Here is a 25,112-nt window from a genome sequence, read left to right on the forward strand (position 1 = left end):
AAATCAATAATTGACAAGTAGATAATAAAATTAAAAAACCCATTTCATTATTCCCAAACGTCTTCTGATTTTTCTTCTTTGGCACTTACAAACAACTTTTGGATGGTAAACGTGATATGCTCTGAAAAGTTATGGAAATATTAAAATGATGAATAAGTTTAGTCAAAAGTGTTTATAGTTAGTACGAATTTCAAGACTTACTTAATGAAGTTTGGAACCACACAGGTTTAGTTTTCCAGACGACACATATATAGTACACTGGAATGCCTAACAAGGTGATACCTACTCCCATACCAACTTCAAAAGGTCTTACGTAACACGGCAACACAATTAAGAATATTGATACTATTACATACGTGATTGGAATCCAAAGGGAAACCTAGAATTTTTAACACAAATAATGTATAATATAGATTGTAATGTGAGTATCTTTTATTTCCATCATCATACCTTGATTGGTCTGTTAATGTTTGGACGCTTCCATCGGTTCCACAATACTGATGACACCGATAGCATTGTGAAGAAGGCCTCTACAATACTCGAATATGTTATAAGCATCGCAACATCGCTTGTGAAAAGCATGAGTAAAGATAATATGTTCTGCAACAGTAATAGGTTATAGTCAGGTGTTCACCAGTAATAGTATTTAAAATGCTTATCTTACCAAAAACACTAGAGATGGGGTTGGTGTGTACCTTTCCACATTGATGTATGACAAAAATGTTGGGAAGTGACCATATCGTGCTCCGACAAAGCACATTCTGAAAAACAATGAAATATACAATTTAAGCAACAAATTTACATTATCAGCAAATTACTATATGTGTACTAAACGTGACAGGTATTTTTATTTTTTTAAATTATGTTTTCTTCAAATGAAACAACTTTTTTGATCAGTAAATAACAATAGGTATACGTAAACCCATTAGTTATGTTAGTGGTTAGTTATTGTTATGATAAATTTAACTTGTTAGTTATGGGAGAAAACAAACTTTGAAGTTCTATAATCTCAACTCGTTAATGTCTAGTCGTAGACAACACATTGTAATCATTACTTAAACCTACCTGGATGAAGTCATAATGTGAACGCACAGACCGCCAAATGCTGATAGAGCAACCATCAGCGGCATGATCCATTCGAACGACCCCATTGCCAAGTGACCAAATGTCTAAATAAAAACATAATATTATTGTAGTTTTGTATTATACCGTATTTCATAAATGGTAAATGATTAGGAAAAAAAAGTTTACACATAGTTTGATGAAGTATTAAAAATACATTTTACACTAAACACACATTTTAATGGTTGTGAACTTATTCAAATATATCATCTGCATATAAAATTTCAAAAACAGGCTAACTTAATGAAAATCTTGACCCATAAATACCAACTATTTCAGCTATATAGTTATTTATTTTAATCATTCATATTTTAAATGTGTAGATCCTCATAACTTTTCAAAACACATACTAGGTGTAGCTTTAACAAAATTTAGTATTTTACTATTTTTAAATGTGACAATATTGAAAGATTAATTGCAGGATTTTGGGAGTAAATGGAACCAACTTAACTTTAATTTATTTCATGTTATGCAAGATAATGTGATATAATTGATGCTGAATAAATTGAAAATCCAGATTTATCAGAAGATATGTACACGTATAAAGCTATGGCCTGATGTTTGAATTGTTTTATATGCTGTATTAATGTTCCATTTTTACTTAAATTGTTGAGCCAAATTTTTATAAAGGCTAAATAAAAAAAAAAATCCATTTAAGTATAGGAAACACTTAAAAACTTATAATGATTTGTTTATAAGTTATAGGTATATTCTAACTTTGTTCTGCACCCTAGTAGGGCGTGAAAAAAGTTTTTTTTCATTAACATACGATTCATCAAAAACAGGTTAAGAAATCGTTGATCCATTGAAAACTTAGATTTATGTATGTTGATGCACCTTAACAAAGACACTTTAATTTAATTATTTTCTCAAAATTATAAAAATATACCTATCTTAAATTACGCCAAAAAACGAAAAATGATCGAAGTACCTAAGTGTCATAATATTGAGCGTCTTTGTACCCGTGTGATATTAAAATCATTATGCACTAAGTTGTAGAGTTGATTGGAAAATATAATACTTATTGGTTATTAATAGAGCAAGGACTTTTATGCACTAAAAAATCATCAAATATGCGTTTAAAAACATGCACTTATGCATCAAAAAATTAAAAATTAATTTTATTATTATTCACTATAAGTAAATTGGTTTGAATTTTTTTTGAATGTCGGATCCCATTCTCCTTAATTATTATCCGTTGAAAATACAGATTCACCAAACTCGATTACAAAACTACACAAATAATAAGCTTTTGTTGAATTTTTCTTTTGGCGTATTACTCACGAACGTTATATACAAATTAAACTCGCGGAACTTACACACACGTGGCAAATCTACTAGAACTAATCTAATCCACCCACTGACCATAGATAGTTACTTGATACAGTTGATACTATGAAATGTATCTCTATCGTCTTTATAAGTTTATAACAAATTGTTGATCTTGATCCGTGGAAAATATTCACCAAAGTGCTCGATTTTCGATAAACCATAAAAATATGCACTAAAAGCTTAAAATATGCTCTTTCAATCAAAATTATGCCCCTTAAGCCAAAAAATGTCCAAATATGCACTAAAAACTTATAGCTTTTGGTCACAAACGTTGTGAAAGGTATTGTGTACTTACTCTGCATACGTTTAACTAAACCAGAAAAAACATGCAAATGCATGAAAGTCCTTGCTCAAGTTATTAACTATTATGAATGAAAAATTAAATTATATTATTGTGATATCACTCACGACGGCGATCGCTTTGGTCGTCTCCATGTCGTGTGGTGTCAGAACGGCCAAGTACGCAACGTTGGCCAACACGTAGATAATGGTCACCAACGGCATGGAAATGTAAATGGCCCTCGGCAGGTTCCTGTGAAGACAAAATCGATATATTAATGTTATGTAAGGTAATTCCTCGTCAGTGGCCCAGCCAGCTGTCATAGTAAGTCACGGGTGTCGAGGACAGAAATAAGAGGACGATCGAGGTATGATGTCATACTCACACGTAAGGGTTTTTTAGTTCTTCGGTCATAAAATTCAAATAGTTCCTGAAAATTAAAAAAAAAATAACGATTAACGATGCGTCGATTACGCCATATTGGTCCACGTGGAAATAGTAAAAATCCTCACCATCCCGAGTACGAGTATATTCCGGAATAAACGGACACGGCCAGCCTGCCGGGGTCCGTGACCGATCCTTGCCAAGGGTTCGTGAACTTGGAATATCCGTCTGTGCATAAATCGCGGAACAAAGCATCGTTATAATAATTGTCGTTCATGTACATTTTATATTATATACATAATATAACACAATATGCAGTGGCCTATACCTGCGGCCTATACGGGTGGTGGGATTAAAATCACCAATAGATAAGTTTTCACTATACAAAAACGTGAAAATGTATTTATAACACATTCTATACGTCTATATGTTGTATATATTTTTATATATCTGCCCTCCCCCCATATTTGAAGTGTCTGCGTTTGTTACCGAACATAACATAGGTACATGTGCGTTTCCGAGTTCAAGTGTCGGGGGGGGGGGGGGGGTTACACTTTTCTTACAAAGCATGATGAAAATCGAACGCATTCATGTTCAGTTCACAGAAAATGAACGCGTTCCCCCCCAACACCGTTTTCAACCGTTTTAGACTTGCCTCTATATTTGAAGCGAAAAAATAGTTTTGACTATACCGAGTCCGAGATGATATTATAGTCAACGGACAATGTGCGAAACTACAATTAGTATTAGGCACATCTTGTGTAAATATCATGCAAGTCAAAGAGCTAATATCGGTTATTTCTATAATATATCCATTGTAAATATTCAAGTATAGTAATTATATCAGATATGCAAATAAATTTTGAACAGTAGGATGCAGACGGAGTAGATGAGTGCGTGTGTACGTACTACACAGTGGGCGAGTATGTATATATTATAGTGCACGAGGACGGACGCGGCGAGACGCCTACCTACGCACAATCAACATTGATTTGTCGCACACGCGAAACGATTCTACTTAAGGTGCTATACCATAGCAGCCGTGACGAGTGCGACCGACGTGGGTCTTACTGCACGTAAATGGAAATACCGGGTGTGTTATAATATTATTCGAGATAATCCAATAAATATATACAACGCTTGTGTGTACTTTTTTAATTCTTGTAGCATGCGTACATACAGTGCATTACAAATCGCAGTTGACTATCATCACCATCATCATCAGACTCGTGAACGGTTGAGCTCTTTAGAACGTACCTATATTTTTTATTATTTATATTATTGGCTTTTGAGCCAGGCGTATGTGCGAAATAAATGTATAATTAATATATTAATTTAGACCATTTGCGACGGTGCGACGGTGTTAGATTTCGGTTTGTGACGAAAAGACATACGCTAACTACAGTTTTATCGTTTCAATGTGATGATAAAATGGGGCAAACGGCGGAAAAACATATAAATATGTTTAGAGTTCCTCTGTTGTTCAACTCCCGATACCTACGCCGCCCACGCAAACTCCGTCTTTGTTGTAAATAAATAGTCAAACGTAGTTTTGTATTTCATGGGACAGTACCTACTGTTTTCGTTTTTAACCTATTCAAACATCAATCATTTCTCAAATGAAATTCTTAAAATTCAGATATAAAAAACAAATCAACAGTTAAAACACGAACCCAGGTTTTAAAAATTATACGGCGAAAACAAAAATAATGAAGTTATTTCCCGCCCGATAATGTATAAACATATAGCGGATGATAATAACATCAAATATTCTGCCTTCATTAAAAGTCGTCAAACCCGACTAGTAATTAGTTATAAGTTATAACCGATGATTGATAAGTGATAACACTGATAACTATCATTCGATTATTGTATACTGACTTGAGAACAGGTAAACGCCGCCGCACACGATGATCAACACCAGAGCTAATATCTTGGTGTACATGAACACGTTTTGAACTTTGGTGGTGGCCTTGACGTTCCAGCAGTTGATGAAAGTTATCAAACCTAAATTTATGTACACCGGCGACGATATTAATACGACAAATTTTGAAGTGACGTGGTCGTTGTTAGCACAACGGCTGTACTTACAAATCACCGCAGCCGCCAGGAGTCTGACCGCGTCTTCCGGGTTATTGCAGTCCGGGAAGAACGGCTTGATGACGTAGTTGGCGAATGTCAGTCCCATGATGGCATTGGTCGTCGGCCTGCAGAGTGCAAGCAAATAGTTTTAAGACCACGTCAACGCTGGCCAGGCGAGAAAGCGTTAACTACCCAAACGGGTCTATAGGGCCTAGACCTAATGTTGGAAACTTTCGTAAGTACTGCAATAAACCAGATCCTAATCAATACTTAGTAAATTTAAAATTATGTTTAATGCTTAATGGAAGTAAAATGTAGTAAGTAATGGGCGGGCTAAATTCTACTTCGACCTACTGCAGTAGAAACGCTTACTAAAATGTTGCGACTTATAATCGTATATGATGATATTTAATACGTTTTAAAATCTGATTTAGAAATAACACGAAAATCGATTAGGTACTAGTTGCAATTTTTAATTTGAGATTTTTGACTGATAACCATTCAAGTATCATGATCATTTAAACTGATAAACTTTTATTGCAAGTAATGTAGTGATATGCTATAATCCTTAAAGTTTTTTTTTAAGTTGGTTTTTATCAATAAGACCTGTTCAATTGCACGGAACAAAGAACGAGAAGCACAAAGTTCAAGATCAACGTCAAGAACAATTTAGTTGGCAGGGTGCCAGGGTGGGGTGTAATGTGTAAATATAATTCTAACCATTCCCACCAACTCAAAGTAAAATAAAGCGTTACACAGTTTCATCCGTATATTCTATAAATACATGGTTAATTCTTGTGTGTCAAAACCCAAGGGTTCGAAATATCGAGTTTTATTGAAATAGTTATTTCTTCTCAATATGGGATTTCAATATCGAGTTTGAGATTACGAAAAATTCGAGAATTCGATGCTGGACATAATAAGTATCCACTGCATACCAAGCATACCTATGACAATATTATGTACATTGTATTATTCGAATTTAATATACGTACACAAACACGAGCATAGCGTCCCACAAGTAGAGGAAAGCCGGCAGCGGTCCGAATCCCTCGAACAGGTACGTGTAGTCACCGCCCGATCGCGGTATGGACGTGCCCAGTTCAGCGTAACACAGTGCGCCGATCATAGACAGCATGCCGCACATGATCCACACGGTCAAGCTGACGCCGACCGATCCAGCATCGATCATCACGCCAGTTGGTGAGATGAATATACCTATATGTATCACAAAAATATCAAAAAATGTTGCAAACGTTATATTTTGTAAAATCGTTTTTTAATTTTGTCGAAGGTTTGGCCAAAATGTCGACCGCACATATTTTATAATAAGCATTTTAATATTACATTTTAACTTTTTAACAAAATTAGTGAACTGCAGTGAACATTTATAAAATTATTTTTTTGAAATTAAATGGTCAATTGTCTGGAAATAAGAAGAAAAATCTCTGGAAATAAAATCACCAAAGCAATAATACCTTGTATTTATTGATTTAAAAAGGAAAATCATTTTGGTATCTAACAATTGCAACGATAAGACTTTATTACAATACATTTGAAAACATTAAATTAGTTATTCAAAGACTGTTAATTCATAATAAGAGAAATGAACCGTACGACACTATAATATGGTCTACGTACCTACATTAAAATATACATACAATAATAGATACTAATAATATATTGTCAGTCAGTATAAGACAAAGTTACTAAGTTCGTTCAATCAAAGGGAGGGACTTAGCCCCCTAGTTTTTTAACCATATTTTAGTTTAAAAATTAATTAAAGAAGTTTATGTTGCTGATACAATTCTAGCCCCCTCCCCATAACAATTATTTCCCTAGTTGCGCCTATGAGTTCGCTTGCGGATATAATATAAATACAAATTCCTACATTTTTTAACTAATTAATTATTGTTTTTATTTTTAAGCAAATTAAGTAACTTTTTTACGACTGACTGACTTAGATATATTATAATTTAAAATTTTTTAAATGTTATTATTTGTATTTATTATTGATTTTGTCAGTTGCATATCTTAGAATCCAAAAAGCGATCTCTAACTAATACTGACTGACAATATTATTATTATTACTATTATTACTATTTATTTTTTTCAGATATTTAAATGCAGGTACTGTCTTACATTTTAGATATTAAGTTGGGAATATTTTTTTTCTAGATTGGGTTGTATATATTTGGGATATGACTGTAATAGGTATATATACATTATACCGGTGTATGCTAGTTGTTTTTCAAAATATAAGAACTGCTTCTGATGTTCAGATAATCTATACTAGTGTATAAATCCCAAAAATATTTTTGTTGTCTCCCATTTATAGAATTATGTAGTGGTTCATTCTACAAAATGTAACACATAAAAAAATGAATTTATGTATACATTGGGAGGTAACTATTACTAGACTGTGATACAATTTATGGCACCATTCGGGAGGCAATTAATATGAAAATGATCAATCTTTTTGACTCTGGGAGGCAACTATGGTATTTGCCCATTTTATACACACATTGTGTGAATGTGGAATGCATATACCAGATGGCGAACCTTTTCGGGTCAAGTATCAAAATTGAAAATTTTTAAGAAAATTCACTGCCAATAATATTATGTACCGTTTATTTATAGGTATAAAAAAATTAGGGCTGATCGGTATTAAATGGAATTGGCCATTTAAAACAAAGTATAAAATATGTCTGAAAGTGAGTTCTTAAGTTTCAAAATAGTATTTAGGTCATTGTATGATTTTAGGTGGTACAACTGATTAAACCAATTGTTAAAAATATTTTTATTTTGCTGACTAGCTATTTAAGCCTACACGTAGGCTTATAGTCTGTAGTAGGAAAAAATGTTCGTTTTTCTTGGGTAAATTAAATATTTATCATGCGTTCTCAATGAGGACAAATGGAAAATATTTTCGGACATGTTTGGATTTTATGAAGAAACTGATTAGGTTGTAGTGAAATTTACCTCTAAACTTTTTACAATTTCCTTGCATAGAGTTAAAAAAACGGATTTAAAAGTCATAATTTACAAGAGTACATTTATTATTACTTCTATAACATATTGTTCAGCATTAAACTGATTTAATGCTAACGACTAACTACAATGTATTATGCACAATGAGTACAATTAATTCAGTAAGTCAGTGAAATTTCCAAAGGTCAAGTGTACTAACTATCTAATTCAATATACTGTAAATCGAATTAAAACTTATATAAAATATACATTTACACTGCACACGTCTGATAAGACATTGTTTATATCATTTTTGGTATGGCGTGAATAGTGAATACGTGATACACCACGTTCTATTGACTATTATAATATGTAGAACTAGAACATATAGCATAACATATATTAGGCACATAGCGCAGGCTTTTAATAGTAATTTACTATAATGAATAGATACATTACAATATTATAGTGCGCATAATAGTTATTACATAAAATAATATTTTTATGTAAAATATCTAGTACTGTTTAGGCGTTTGACAGAATGTGGTTTCCCTTGTAAACGTTTTTAAACATATAGGCATTGTAGATTAGCTGAGAATCGAGATTATAAATAATATTGCAAATTACACTCATTAAAATAACCATGTTAAGAAAGCTTAAAATACTAAATTACATTTTTATCTCTATATGTAATTATGTAAATCATTATGGCAATATTATTTAAATTTGGGTATTATAACTTATAAGTATTTATAACAAATATAAAAATAACATAATCTGTGTTTTTTTAGACATTTTTTAAATATTATTATTTTTTTAGAAAGTGACTAAATAAAAAACATTTTTCGTTCCTCAATAATTTTAAAATTGTATTCATATCGTTTGTAGAAATCATTGTTTAATTAGGTGGGTAGTTGTTTTGTTTTTAAATGTTTTATTTGTTTATTCATCAGTTTTAGCCCGATAAGACCGCCGTGACGTTTTTCCAAACATTGTCAATATTATCGTATATTATTGAATAATATAGCTCATTTTAATATTGACTTAATTTCTAAAAAAAAGTTATAACAACTTATGCCATACAAATTATTTAAATAGCTAGTAAGGGCTTAATCCACTCCGAAATATCAAACTATATAGTACCCTAGCCCTAGCAATAGAATATTGTAGTCACCTAACCAAAAAAAATCTTGGCTACTGTACTTGCCAGGCGCTGTATATTCTACGAGTAAAACAGGAAAAAACTTTCCTGATATTCTCATTTCAGGCATGCTTATAAATTTGTATTTTAAAGACAATTTTATTTGTTTTTAAAATGCCTGTAAGGGTAGTGGGATACTTGAATATTCTTTACGTGTGATATACATGAACTAGGAATCAAATAATTGATATGAACTGTTTGAGATTCTGAACAGAGCGATGAATGTATGGATTTTACCAATGATGCGTTTTTGTTTGTGCTCATTTATATATGATAAGTAGTCAAGACATTTAGCATTAGCTTTGATTTTAATTTTTGAGGATGCGTCATTGTGTCTGATAAAAAAAATGGATCTAGTAACGCTTTTGAAAGATCAAAATTGAAGAATATTTACGCGAAACCAGCGAAACCAGTTTTTAACAAAATTAATTTAGTTTTTATGGTGTACCTAGTATAGCAACTAAAAACCGTAGATAGATTTTTAATTAAAAATCTCTTTTTGAGTTATTATAATAAAGTAATAAACAATAGAAATTTGAAATTTTGATTACTAGGTCAAAAAGCTTGAAAATGTTATGTAAGATTCATCATAATATGTTATTATTAAATAAATTTAAAAGTGTCAAAGATACACATAGACACGATTTATTTTCATAAGTATTTGCCTTTCAAATTTTGCCAAGTTTTGTCAAAATTACAAAAATGTGCAATTCATTTTGTAGTTATTAAAGATTAATAATTTTAGTTATTTTATTGTAATTCAAAAATATTATTCGCAGTTACTTTTAAAACTTTTAAATTAGGTATGTTATTATCAGAGTTAGGATGTTTATGACCTTAGAAACTCTAAAATAATGCATTCAAATATACGTGAAAACTATCAAATTTTGCTATGTAAAAAATCTAGTTTGATTTTAAAATGTATTGAAAATTATTGTATTATCCTGGTCCATAACTTTGTTGTTTCACTTTTGAATTATTTCTAAAATAAAAACTTATTCAATATAGAAAGAATTATGTTACCTAAATTAAGTATTATCTTTACTTAGACATTAAAATGAATGCAAAAAGTCCATAAAATACTTAAATAATTGATAAATTAACGGTGATCATGACATATTTTAAAAGAGAAAATATCATTGAAGCTGGGGCACATCAAATTAAACACAATTTAAATTCATCAATAATCACAGCAATAAATATGAACTTTAACTACTAATATACGTATGCTGAAAAATGTGCCTATAAAACAAATTGTATTCACTTCCAATAATAATTGTATAAGTGGTTCGAGGAGACCACGGTACGGAAATTATGTAGTATATGTATAAAATACATACTTGAGGTATTACTTCTTATTGGATGATTAATGTCGATAACACCTCAAGGCTAGACATAATATCTAATGATGGAAATATCTCGTTGTTATGGATAATATTTGGGATAAGGAAATAATATAATATATATTGACCATTGAGTGAAAAAGTAATCACTTAAATCATTCTAACGGTATAAAAATATGTGCAATAACTTGGAAGGGGTTATGATAACATGCATAAAATATTTTATTTTATTTCTAAAAGTCCATTGTAATTATTTGATATATTTAATGAGCCAATATATAATTCTGGTGGGTAAATGAACAGACATATAGACATGAAGAATTTTTTTTAGAATGGATAGTGAAGATAAATTAAATCTGTGAAACAATTGAAAAGAATAGTTTTAAATTACCAACTTGAAAAATATGTTTTTTTTTGTTTAATGTCTTAAACATTTGAAACGTATTCAATTATTTTTATTATTTTAACGATAAATAAACATAAATTGTTCTTATAGACAATTATTTACTAACCAGATCCAAATATGATGCCCAAAATGATGGCAACGCCTTCGAGGAGACCTAGTTGTTTTTTGAGCCTGACTCTATCTCCCGTTTCTTCAGGAACTGAGTCAGTGATTTTGACATTTTCTGATGTTGCTGTATTCATTTTCTAAAGCAAAAATAAGAATAAAACATTAATAATTATTTGAAATATATAAAAACATACTTCCATATAATTTACAAAACAATAGATGAAGTAAATGCAAGTGTTCAAATAGTTATTAGGCGTGAACATTTAAATTGGATATTTAGAGCCATTCAGCCATTCAATTAAATAATATAATGGGAATAAACTAAAATATTATCATCAAATTGTCTACGACCTACGTTGTATCCACTAATTAAAATTAAGTTAATTTTCATTATCCATATTAGTGTAATATGATTCTACTAAAACAGTTTAAGTTGCTACATTTAACATGTACAGTTGTTCAACCGATTTACCCGAATTTCGTAGTTCTTATAATACCGCAATTTCGATAATAAGTCGTGATAGTGTTTTTCGTTTACATGCATTTTGTACTACTATTTCGAATATGGATTAACTAAACCGTTTTAGGTAAACTGGATTTAAATTAAACTGAATGGTGGCCCCTGGCCACCGGACTTCCGGAGTATGGCAGGTGTAAGGTATTATAACTAATAAGTAATAATACATAGGTACGTAGAATAAGTATTTAAGTTAGGCACCCTAACTAATTTGAATCTAATACGAATCTCAAACGAAACACAAACAATAATTTAAGTTATTTTGATTAATAAAATTCAATACGATTAAATTGTCTAAAATTTGAATAGTGAATATTGTCATTACTGAAATGGTAAACAAAAAATAAACAACAAGACATAATATTAAAATACGACTTGCGGGTAGCTTCTATTGGTTCACGAAATAAATAATAATAGTTGTCAGTTGAGGCATATTAGTGTAAACTAATACGCATCCGATATACATAAACAATATTAATTATTACAAATATTTTATGTAATAACGAATAATGATTTATTCCAAATTCTTAAGTTTTAACTACTACCTACAAGTGTAGGCCTAAAATAAATTTCAAACAAACATATTTTATTTTTTTATGTATACGTATTTATTAAAATAATTTTCACGAATCCTTCAGTAACGTTTATATTTTCGTTTATAAGACCAATAATCAAACATTGGTAACCATGGCATCTAAAGTTATGATTTTAGGACACAATGAGAATAAGCCACGAGGTAGGAAACACGGTTACAGCCTTACAGGGCTATTAAATAATATAGGGATGTCACAATACTTGTGTTAACTATAGGTATAGGTTTTTTTGAAACCAATCCCCCCCAACGAATAACTGTATAGATAGGTATTTGAAACTTTCACTCAATGTAGGTATTACAATTTTCTATACGTGGTATAATGTTCAACATATTTTGGCTCTTCAAGCTAGTTAAATAGACATTTTTTTCTCTAAATATCGATGGACCCATTTCTAGAATTTTCATCTGGTCACATTGTTGGAAAATGTAACAAAAGATTCCTCATTACAGTTCATGCTGGATCTAAAAAATCTAAATAGTATAATATAAACTTGATTTTTTTTTATAGATACCTAATTGTAATTCAAATTTTGAAACGAGTAATAATACGATTTTAGTTATTTTGTTGTAATTCAAAAATATTTATCATGGTCATTTAACTGATCCGCCGGCGCTGAGAATCGTTTTTCGTACATTCAATGATTTATCATTGGATTCGGTTATTCGTTTTGTATTGGAGTATCCGATATTGATAAATGATAACAAATGTCATCCCTATCAAATATATACAAGAAGACTAGAAAAAAATAACCTACAATTATAAAATAGATAATACATTATGTTGTTGTATAATGATTAATTAAAATACTATGGTACTTCGTCATAATATGTACACAATTTTACATAAATTACAATCTATATATTGAGTTAGGTAATTATTTAAAATTAATATATGCATATATAAATAGGTACGTCATATTGTATCTATTATCACCTATATGTTTGCATAAAATGTACAAATAATGTATAGTAACTCAACTAGATACTGTTTATAACTTGCGCAAACTTTTTTAAAAATAAACTATTCGGCTAAAGTTCAAATTCATCAATATTGAGTAACTATTAATACATACCTATACCTACATATTCGGTTTATTAGATAATATTAGAGAAAATATTCATTTACATTGTATAGTAACTATACATTTTGCTTATCATAGGTACCTATAAAATCCATGTATATATTTAAAACTGTTATCACTAAGTAAGATTAATTTAGTGATGTCACGATTGCAAGATTGAATGAACCTAACCGGACTTTGAGAATTTCGAACGAAAATCGTATCATATTTTGTACTGTCACAGTTTTGTAAAAAATACTTTTTAATGCTGCAAAGCTATTCAAGTTTAAATACATTTTCTTAAAAAAAGTATTACTACATGTTATTATAAATAATTAAAATTATAGATTTTGAGGGAAGCAATGAGTTTATTGATTTTAAAAAGATGTATTTTTTGTGTGTCTGTGAACATAATAAGTAGTCGAAATGATGCTTCGATTTTCAACTTCAGTATCTTTTCCGGTGGGAAAGTGAATTTAGTGCATTCGGGATATCAACATTGATAATTCTGAGTCATTTTTATAAGCGCAGGGAAAAACAAAAAAAAGTTAAGCAAAATTGGTTTTGGCGTTTGGTGTCACTTTTAAAAAAATACCGTAGTTACATGAAAAGTTCATCAAATGTTCAAATTAGCATTTTCTATGCATCATAAAATGATCAAAATATTTCGGCTCATGTTAAACTATTTATAGGCATAAGAATTCTTCAATTTGTATTTGTTAAAAAAAAAATTAATATCGATAAAAAATGTTTGGAATAATACTATCATATTATATAGGTATATATTATAATTTAATTATAAAAAATTAAATAATAAATCAGGTTCAAATAATGTACTTATTTTTAATTTCTAAGAAATCTTATTAAATATATATTAACACATTAATTAGGTCCATTATTATAGGTATGCATACAATAATTTATAATCTAGTATATAACAAACATTTTTACTAGCTTTTGCAAAATAATTAATATAATATATATTTATATACTTTTAATAGTTTCAAATGTATAATACTATATAGTAAATACGTCATTTAATCTAAGTTTTCTTATAACCAGAATACTTAACAGCTAAAGTATTACAAAAAAAATGTCACTACTTAAACTATTTATCCAAATTCCAAAGTAATCAAATAATACTTACAATAGTCATTTCTTTCATTTTGAATTTTTTTTAATAATAACAAATTATTTGTTTATATTAGTGGTTTAAAAAAAATGAACAAAATTCAATCGGATTTTCAACAAACTCTCAGCTTACGGGTAAACACCACAATGGCATCGAAAAAACTAAAATCAAATATTGGTAATTGGCATATTAGGTTCATAGAATATACTATCTATCTAACAGCAGATAGTGAGAAAAAAATAATGACCTACGAGTTTATACAGAGTGAAGACACTTAGACTTGTCTGGTTTTTGAATTTATCAAATATTATAATATGTTATTACACTTAGGCGGCTAGACGGAAACAAAGTTCATAATGTTATGTTTAGTTATACGTTAATAATTACACTCCATTCGTCGAGAGAAGGGCTCTGACCCGCAGTAGCATTACCTATCGTTTACGTTCCATCCATTCAACCACTTGCTGCTCCTAACGACCGGCAGCATATTATATTGTAGTACTTATAGAGTATATGTTTCGTATTATGTGTTATTTAAAGTTGGAAAATGCTCTTACAGGCGTACGTGTGATTTGATCAAGGAAAGGGAATGGCCGGCGGAGCGACCTTTAAACTTATTCAGTATAGCATTTATTTTGTAGTTTCTCATGGTTATGATTGGTTATTTTCAGTAGTCTTGTATTCGTGCGGGGCTCTTGATTCGACAGGTGGTTCCTGCAGTTTTGAGTGGGTCAGGCGAGGTTAAAGAGAACACCAGCACCACAGACAACGCTTGAACCGATGCGCCTGTTTACTCTCGCCATTTATTTATAAGATAATATCGAATATTCGCTTAATGATGCATATTCCATAAGGTGGAGTCATCGAGGGATCGGTTGGTACGGCATGGTCGGTTTCGGCTGGTTTTTTTCGTACGCGTTTTTTGAGCAATATACATTATACTTTGATTGTCATTATTGTTGTCTGGGTGGATCGATCTCAACAGAGAATAAACTTGTTTTTTACGACTAACTGAATTTTATTATTGGACTAATGGACTCTGTCTCGATGAATACCCATTATCACCAGTGCCACGCTGTACGAATGACGATTTTCTCGTACGTTGACTTTTGTTTGGTACGCAATAAGATACGGCGAACCAATTCAGTCTGATGCTGTTCGCCATGAACTATATAGTAGGTATATATAATACCTAAAATGACTAGCGATAAAAATTAGTTATAATCTATATATTATTATCATTGCATTTTGCATCTTGTATATTATTCACGTTTTCACTGACGCGCCTAGTCTTTATTTGTTATCCCCCTTCCACCAATGCATATTATCAAGAATAGAACTGAGTTGTGTTTAGTATAAATGTAAATAATTATTAATTTTAATGGTTATAATAAGCATTAGTACGGTTTGTTGAACTTTCCGTGATATATTTGACATTTATTTTAAAAATACGTTAAATATTCATTTCAGTAGTTGGTATTATTATATTATAATCTAAATTTTTTCCATAGAGCCGAAAAACATAATAATAATCAATTTTGTCAAATACTTATTATAATTACACACGAACTTAGTACAATGTACAAAATAAGATATTATTAGATATTTATATAAGCATAAGTGCATGTTTGAATATTATTTATCTTCAAATTTTAAATGTTAATAAGTTTTAGTCAATTACATAGGTTGCTTTAAAGTATTCTTTGACAAACATTTTTCATTGCACCTATGATACTAAATAATAATTTATTACTATGATGAATTGATAAGCAAAGTTTTTCTTACATTTTAGGTATTTGACGTTTGCCAATAATAAAACAAAAATAATGTTTATACCTACTTCATAATTATTATTACTACTATTAATATAATATTATGTAGTGCGCATGATGAATATCCGACAGGAATAAGTGATAACCATAGGAATATCAGGGGGGTTGACAGCTTTTTAGTTGTGAAGGATCAAACCCCCTCCCCCCCGCGGCTTACATTGATATTGAAAATGTTAGCCCCTTGATATTTTAAAATATACTAATCTGGATTGGAGGGGGGGGGGAAGGTGGGTTGAAGGTCAGGTCCATACCAGATTTTTATAAAGATTTTCTGGTATTATAAAACGCCAAAAATATTTAGTAAATATGTGAAATGTAAATTTGTATGGGGGTGGGGGGCTCTACAATATTTAAGGGTGCTTAGCCCACCGCCGCTATTTGCGCTTTAGGTAAAAATTATAAATTATAATCATCGTTCTTTATAATGTATAAATTATAAGGATTAGCCGACATTTTGCGACATTAGGCCTTATATGTGTTAGTAATAAACGATACTGTAAAAAACGACAAAATTAAAATTTTAAAGGCACACAAGGATAACACTGCAGATAACAGTTGTAATTAAATTCAATGCAAGTCTCCACTATATAGGTAACAAAAATTGCATGCCGACCACCGACCAAATAACTACAATCACATGACTATATTAGATATGGTATATTATAAATAAAATCTAAATTATTATCTGAACAAACCTTAATTTGATGATTAAATAATATAAATAAAATGTATAGGTATTTATGATTTTTAAGTAAAAACACATTTGACGTTTTTTTCTTAGATGAATGTTGTAACTATACAATATACATATATCACGAACAAACATTATCACAATTTCAAGGCCAACGAAAATATTTTGCAAAGAACCAAATAATTTAAATAACTGTCGGTTCTATTATCTCCTATGATACCTACTACTTAATTCAATTTATAAATAAAAAACCTAGAAAATATCGGTGGTAATTCGGTATGCGTCCTACTGGTTTTCATCGTTCTGCGCTTATCGGCCGAATACCAGAATGCGTTATCTTCTGACTTTAGTTGTCTCGCGACGGTCGTTCGTTTCTGATATATTATGATGTATTTTATATTACACTAAGATGTTTTGGATATTATATTGTATATTAATATAGGGATTATTTATTAATTGTGATGGCTGTGATGGTGTTTCGCGAGTTTTATTCTACAGTAGTGCCAAACGAAATTGAGTGTCATCGATTTTTAGTAGAAAAAGGATTATTGAAAAGCGCCGAAGACAACGCCCCTTGTCATAAATGCGGTACAGAAATGCAAGTAAAACGAAGGAAATGCCGCAATGGGGAGTGGACGGCCATTTTTCGATGTCCAAAAAGAAGCTGTCAGACAACAAGATCACCACGGGCAGGTAGCAGTTTTTTTCATTTTACTGACTTGAACCAACGTTGCAACAGTGGGTTATCACTTTGTAAAATTGTTGAACTCGTATTTATGTTCGTATTGGAATTGCCCACAAAAATGGTAATGGATCGGACAGGAAGAAGTAATGAATGTGTCACTGACTGGTTCAACTTGTGTCGAGAAGTGTGCACAGCTGTCTTAAAGACTAAAGGAAAAATGGTTGGAAATGCACAAAATCCAATTCAGATTGATGAAACTTGTTTTACGGGGCGAAGGAAGTATAAGGGTAGAGTATTTGCTGGAGACACTCCTTCTTTGGAAGATATAGATGCTGACGTAATTAACCCTCGAAATCATGGTGCACAGGTGGATTTACCCTGGGTATTTGGTTTGAAAAATGGAAATGACTGCCGTTATTTTTACATTCAACGACGCGATCGAGAAACACTTTTACCGATCATAGAACGCGAATGCGAGGCAGGATCAGAAATTCATTCTAACGAATGGGATGCATACAAGTGTCTCACAAGCCGAGGTTTTGTACACAAGACTGTAAATCACCATACATTTTATAATGTCGATTCAAATATTGAAGAGCATACTCAAAGCATTAAGAGGTCATGGTTGGACGCGAAAATGAAATTATTGAAGAAAATGAGAGGTGTTCCCCTTAATCATTTGCAGTCCCATCTCGATCACTATTGTTGGCGACTTCACCGTAAAGACAGCCCTGATCTTTTTCTCGCATTTTTAGAAGACATTCAGAATACGAATCAAAAATAAAATAAAATATCATAAACATATATTATACATGGGGCATACATTACCCTGGAGGTAATTTTTTTTTTTTGGGGGGGGGGAGGAAATAAGAAATTTCTCAGATGTAAGCTAAGCTAAATAAAGGTTTAATGTTATTTCAACTTTCATCTCATATCCTAATAGTGATTTATAAAAACAATTTATTCTACGATGTCTAGGTAATTATACTCAGGCTCAAAAAAGAACAATCACTCTTCGCGCATCGTGAATGATGCGATTGGCGCGTCGACAACCACATGATCACACTAACACCGGGAAGTTGGTGGAGATGCGCAGCACTAACATAAATCAGTGGGCCTACTGATTATTCTCTTTTGGGTCGGAGTCTAAGTAATATCGTGGTATATGTGTATTACGTACAGTATTCATTAAAATATAAGTTCATATTTTTTTTTCGAGGGAGGGAGTACCACGTCTTACCGCTTTTGACTCCTCCCAATGAGCTATTACCATATAAAAATTACATTAAGATGACGTCGCACCCGCATGTGTTGTCTCTGTCTTACACACCAAATTTTCGTTCACCAGTTTCAATAGTATGCTGTTAGTTTTGATATTGAGAGTAAATTTACCTATTATAAAATTTAAATGCCGAAACTGTTTATTTTAAAAGATCATATAACTTACCTAAAAATAATAATATAAATAATAGCTTATTTGGGGGCCTAGATAATAATCATACCTTTAAATTGTATATTAGATCAATTCACTCTAACATCCAAACTAACAGCACACTACTAAAACTGGTGAACGAAAATTTGCCATGCCGTACGTGTGTAAGGCGGAGACAACACATGCGGGTGCCTCTTAATATGAAATACCTCAGGTTAGGATGCTAACTATACCGGACCGGTAGTTTACGTTAGACGCCACATCCAGATGCTGCAGGGTAAACGTACTTTAAGCAAACGATGCAAGTACGCTTAATGCCAAATCAAAAACTCAAATATTAGATAATCGGGATATTTTAGGCATCCCACTCTAATCTAAACGATTATAATAAGTTATTATAACACCTACATGTAAAATAATCATACAAGTAAAATATATTACGAATTTACGACACGCATACCATCTATTATGAACAATATAATTAATGATAATTTATAATTTTCAGATAATAATTAGTTTAGTGACTGTTTTAAAAACTGGCTTATGTTTGGCCCCGCACATTTAACATTTAGTTGATATTGAGGCATTTTTTCAAAGTATAAAAACTATCACAATGACAATGTACGTAACTTATAAGGTGATTACTGATTAGGATTGGTTTAAGTGAGCCATGATTTTCTCATGGCCAGTTATATTATGCAGTTTGTTCGAGAGTAGGTAGTTCCATATGTATTATAATTTTACCACCATTCAAGTGAAAACTAAAAATATTGTTTACACGGAAATTTTGTTAACAACAATAATTTAAATAATAAATTGTGTTGAATTATTATTGGTGTCTTATTTAATAATCCTTATTCTATAATTAAAAAACTAAAAGAAATCACTACAGTGATTACTTTAAAAACATGGAAGATTTAATTTTCAAAAAATAGAAAACAGCAATAACAATCACTCAATTTTCTCATATATTTTATTTATTTATAAGGTATCGTGGTGTCAGGTGATGTAGTCTTAAAAATAGTCAAACATTTTTAAATTAGATTGTAATTTATAAAATAAAAATATATTTCATTCCGGAGGAAGATCTAGCAGCTAATTATATATTATGATAAAAATATAAAATGTTATTGCTTTATAATATTTAGGGTTTAAGGTTAATGCAACTCAAGCCTTACAACTTTAATAGGTACATATATACTTACTTATATTAACATATTATGGTTCTATACATGTTAAAATAAGAGAAACCAAAGGGCTTCAATTTCAAATTACACCCTCTTGTTAAAATATAAAATATGTACAATACATCCGAACATTACGCTATCCATTTTTCTAACATTTTTAATAATAATAAAAAGCCATTGAAATTTTAGTGTCGTTAATGATACGTTTAATAATTATTGGATGCATATAATTATAATTAAAACCAAATTTTGAATAATTAATACAGTAGATAAATATTTATATTGTACTATAATCAAACATATTTTCATGGTAGGCACCAATGACGTACAATACTACAATCATACAATAGTTTTTATTATTTAATTTTTTAAAATACTAAATATAATCATAATGTTAAATGTTATTTTTAATTCTTTAGGCTTAAAAATTGGGCAGGTCTATACTATAATAATACTGTCGTATAATTATTTTTTAAAATAATATATCGTTATATTTATAATAAATAGAAAGATCCGTTATCGTAATGTATTTAGTTTGAGTAAGATTTTAAAAGAATACATATTTATTATATTTGAGACACCATCCTGTGATGCCCTTACGTATTCATTAATTTATAATTATAGTTTTATCTAATCATAATCTTTTTCGTACTTAAGAATTTGAGTATGTAATTTATTATTTGTAAATTTAAAAAACGTAATTCGTTTGAAATATAAATTTATAGTTTTTCTCCGTGTGAACCTTTAAAGATTGTAATTATTGATAGAAATCATTGCAAAATGACTATTTTTTAAGTATCATCACCCTGATGGCAGAAACTACCCTAGTTTGTAAAAATTTGCTTTTTACCAATTTACTAGATAAAAAAAAAAAACTTAAAATTAGGCAAATAATCAATCTATCATGTTTAATATTTATTAAGTTCAGATATATTTAATTACAAGCAACCTTCCCACCACCAACAAACAAATTTTGTAATGTTGTCGAAATAGTTATATAATACAAATGTTGTATTTTTAAATTGCATCACAGCCCAATAAATGACTGTAACAATAATTTAAGCTTTCAAATATAATTATTTTTAATGACAAATATACAATACGAAACACTATACTTAACCTAACTATACTTTATTTATACATAAAACCTACCTATAGAGTATAGGTACTTAGCGAAGTATAGAAAAAATGCAAATTTGCTCAAAATATAATAATATGCACTTATTGAAATTTACATTTACATACGAAATAGTTTGTAAAATAATATATATGGTTATTTTATTCTATTGATATTCTAGGCCTCGAAGAAATGATTTTTATAACAATAGGCGTAAATCAGATATAATATCTATTCATTCAAATAATTTAGATAATTTTTAGAATAATTCCTATGCTTATAATAATTATAAGCTTACATAATTATGCATATTAAATAAGGTAGTATAGGTATATATAGTATATACATAGTATCAAGTATTCAAGTATCAACTTTGGATTTTCAAACCAATTACGGGTAGTTGAACTAGTTGAAGTGTTTAAATAATTACCCTGTCGTGTCTGTGAAAAAACAACACGTAGGTACATATTAAATCCTTTCCTGGGGGATGAGGTGACCGAGTGGTTTGACGCGTCCGCTGCGATGCAGCCGGTCGCGGTTCGATCCTCGGCTACCGGGCGGCATTTTTCTCCGGACAAGTCGCGGTGACCGGAGAACAAGTGCTGCCATCCCCCACCCCCGGGGCATGGCAGAAACCTACGGGTGCCCCATTCGAAATTCTGCCAAAAACAAACACACACGTGTTCCCCCCTACCGTCCCAAAATATACAATACAAATCCTACTACAGCTAATGGCCTCAGTTGCCGAAGCTTAAGATCAACAAAAAAAAAAAAAATCCATTCCTGGAATGTAGATTATACTATAATACAATACCTATGTATTTTTTTCAAACAATTGAAGTATAATGAGTAATGAATAGAGGTATAGTATTCAGAATTTGAAAATGTGTAGAAAAGTTGTAGAAACGTGTGGTTGCACTACGATAACTGAATAACTGATCCAGAATTGTAGCTGAGCACTAGATAGTACTATCTATAATATACTATATAGTATATAGTGACAGCCGTTAGCCCGCTGTTATTAATAAAAACAATAATATTGGGTAGTATACCGATTGTTGATGTGTAATGATATTTATATTACTAGTCCATCAAACGAATCTTCAAACAACCAAGATTATATCCTATTAATTTACACAATATTGGTGTCGAAAACAAATAAATTAAATCCAACATGACGGGTGGTATACGACAAATTAATTACGTCATTTGTCTGACGGAGCAGAATCCTGTGGAACGGAGATCTAAAGAAATATTAATTTATTACATTTCCGGCTTCCGGCCCGGTGGCTAGAAACCGGTGTAGTTAAGTACTAACTTAAAGCCGATTTTCGGTCCAGCAACAACGACAACAACTACAAGTCTACAACCGTCAACAATTGCGATCACCAACTAACGTAATACGTTTTATTCGACGCACATACATAAAGACATATTACAGTACTATATATAGAGTCAACTAAATTGCGCAGAGGCCGTTCATCGCAAGACCGAGTGTGACGAAAAAGTCAAGCTGATATTATTATCTTTCAGACGTAATTCATATCATATAATTCCAGGAGTACACGTCATAATCACATCGGTGTGAGGCGTGCCACGAAAATATACATATTATAACTACTTTAACTCATACGTGTTTTAAGGCAGCAAAACTAAATAAATATCGGTAAAGAAGTGCGGCACTGAAATGTTCACTTAAGGGAGGAAAATATCTAATGACGGGCCTGCATGTAACTAAATAATAGCACTATAAAAATAATACGGTCGGGGCTGTTCAACGGCGCCGCGGACATATTGTCTGACCGTTGACCCCACAACACCCGGAGCAATAAATATGAGAACGTTTTACGGGCATTTGTATTTTTTGTTGTATTCAAATATTCCTCGTTTCTCCTGCTTTTAAATCCCGCCCTCGTGTAGATTTTAAATATAAATAACAACGAATAATATTTCTGTGAGTAGGTATCAAGTTTGTAATCGTTATTTATTACTGTTAATTATGATTTAAACTATAAGAACAATATTACTACGCGACGGCGAGGTTACCGCCGTACTTAAGCACTTACCTGTCGCGAAATGGGTTTATTTATTTTCGTAACAAAAACTACAACACTGTACTATAATTTTTGCCGAGGCGAGGACAGGATTAAAACGCGGTCGTGATACAATGACGATAACCTGACGAGAAACGCCACCGCATCTCCGAACAAGACTGTTCGCGTTACGCCGGTACTACGCGACACGTGTGTGATACTGCGGTGTGTCTACGTCCGGTCGGCCAGTGGCGGCGGCGGGTCCCGTCGGCCGTCGGCAAATGGCGAGCGACAGTGTGTGTGTGTGAGAGAGAGAGAGAGAGAGAGAGAGAGAGAGAGAGAGAGAGAGTGAGCGTGGAGCGAGAGAACGACATGTCGCACGTACACACGCACGTTTATGAAAAAAGAGTGAGTGAGATACCGGCGGCCGAGAGGGTTCGCGACGCGGGAGAAAAAGTGAGGGACAAACCGAGCGAAAAAAAAAGTAAACAAAACGAATAAATGCGTTGTCGGGCGAATTGAAGGTTATGTTTTCAATTTTTTACGCGGGGTGGTCGACACGCTCAGGGCGGCTGCGCCAGCTCCACTACCATGCGGTTAGCCCCAGCTATTGCAGTGTAAATTACAACTACAGTACACGGTTCAGTGGCGCCGACGACGTGTATTATAAATTATATTTATAGATATAAATATAGATTATTAATTATAATATTAGCATCTTGCAATCATGGGGTATATTTTCACTTGTTCAAAATTCCATCCCATAAAAACAATTATAGGATACAGCTTATATTATCATATTATATTGTCTACGATCTAAGGGATAAACGAAGACTACAGATATCAGATATCGAAAGTCTCTAGTTAGTTGTCGTCCATATTTTATAATATGTCCCGTCGAGGATTTATTGTTATCAAGTTTATGGATTTCAATCAGCTTCGGTTATCATAGGTACCCGTACCACAGAATAGAATAAATATTATACTACTTATCGGTAGTCAGTGCCGCCATCTACGCGAGGCGCTTCTCGGACGACCTTTACGGTTTTCTTTTTCTCTTTCACTCCCACCACGGCTAAATCGTTGACGATGTCACCTTGTCGGTCCACCAATTTACGCTCCAGAATCCAGGACTCGTTTATAGCTTATCTTAATATTATGTTTTTTTTAGTTGGCAGAATATGTCATTTGTAAGTGGCAAATTGTCGGTGGCTGCTCGTCTGGTGTAAACCGACTAACGATGGAATCAAATTTATTTTGCGCTTGTTTCACGTATCGGTCTGAAACAATTATGCTTTTTCGTACCCACTACTCATGTCATACATTGGGATTAGTATCAGGTGGTATTATTGTGATTTCATATTATACTCATAGCCAAATTGCAATAACTACAATTTTTTCCTGGCCCCAAACCCCTTTTTGTTTCATATTTAACGCAGGGCTTGAAACCGTTACCGAAATTGTCGGTCACCGATTTTTGATACCTGTGCTGTTGTTAGCGGTAACTTATTACCGGCCCTATATTAATTATTACAGGTTACCGATTATGCAATAACCGCTTCAAAAAAAATGTCGGTTACTGGTAACAGATTAAATATCGGT

The 25,112-nt window shown here is 31.6% G+C and overlaps 1 protein-coding gene across 2 annotated transcripts; it reads right to left on the minus strand.

Annotated features, from left to right (window-relative positions):
* Positions 1–32: 32 nt before the first annotated feature.
* Positions 33–23,740, minus strand: LOC111040166 (Y+L amino acid transporter 2). Of its 2 annotated transcripts, none has more exons than XM_022323939.1 (13): positions 14,549–14,712; positions 11,227–11,365; positions 6,196–6,418; positions 5,210–5,325; positions 5,000–5,125; positions 3,247–3,346; positions 3,120–3,164; positions 2,863–2,986; positions 1,066–1,169; positions 665–761; positions 451–600; positions 202–379; positions 33–121 (listed from the first exon to the last, which is right to left on the minus strand). In XM_022323939.1, the coding sequence occupies exons 1-13, from the start codon at positions 14,564–14,566 to the stop codon at positions 48–50; spliced, it is 1,494 nt and encodes a 497-aa protein (XP_022179631.1). In that variant the 5' UTR covers positions 14,567–14,712; the 3' UTR covers positions 33–47. The 2 variants fall into 2 exon arrangements, with proteins under 2 accessions (XP_022179631.1, XP_022179632.1); XM_022323940.1 differs by lacking the exon at positions 14,549–14,712 and adding an exon at positions 23,544–23,740 and having other exon boundaries at positions 48–121.
* Positions 23,741–25,112: the final 1,372 nt, after the last annotated feature.

Source organism: Myzus persicae, unplaced genomic scaffold, assembly GCF_001856785.1.
Source record: "Myzus persicae strain clone G006 unplaced genomic scaffold, MPER_G0061.0, whole genome shotgun sequence".
Lineage (NCBI taxonomy): Eukaryota > Metazoa > Arthropoda > Insecta > Hemiptera > Aphididae > Myzus > Myzus persicae.

Bases quoted from the DNA above. Each gene is read 5' to 3' on its own strand.
- LOC111040166 (XM_022323939.1), bottom strand. The intron at 3,165-3,246 runs GTGAGGATTTTT...TTTAATTTTCAG, and splicing joins ATATACTCGTACTCGGGATG to GAACTATTTGAATTTTATGA. The intron at 762-1,065 runs GTAGGTTTAAGT...ATTGTTTTTCAG, and splicing joins CACATTATGACTTCATCCAG to AATGTGCTTTGTCGGAGCAC.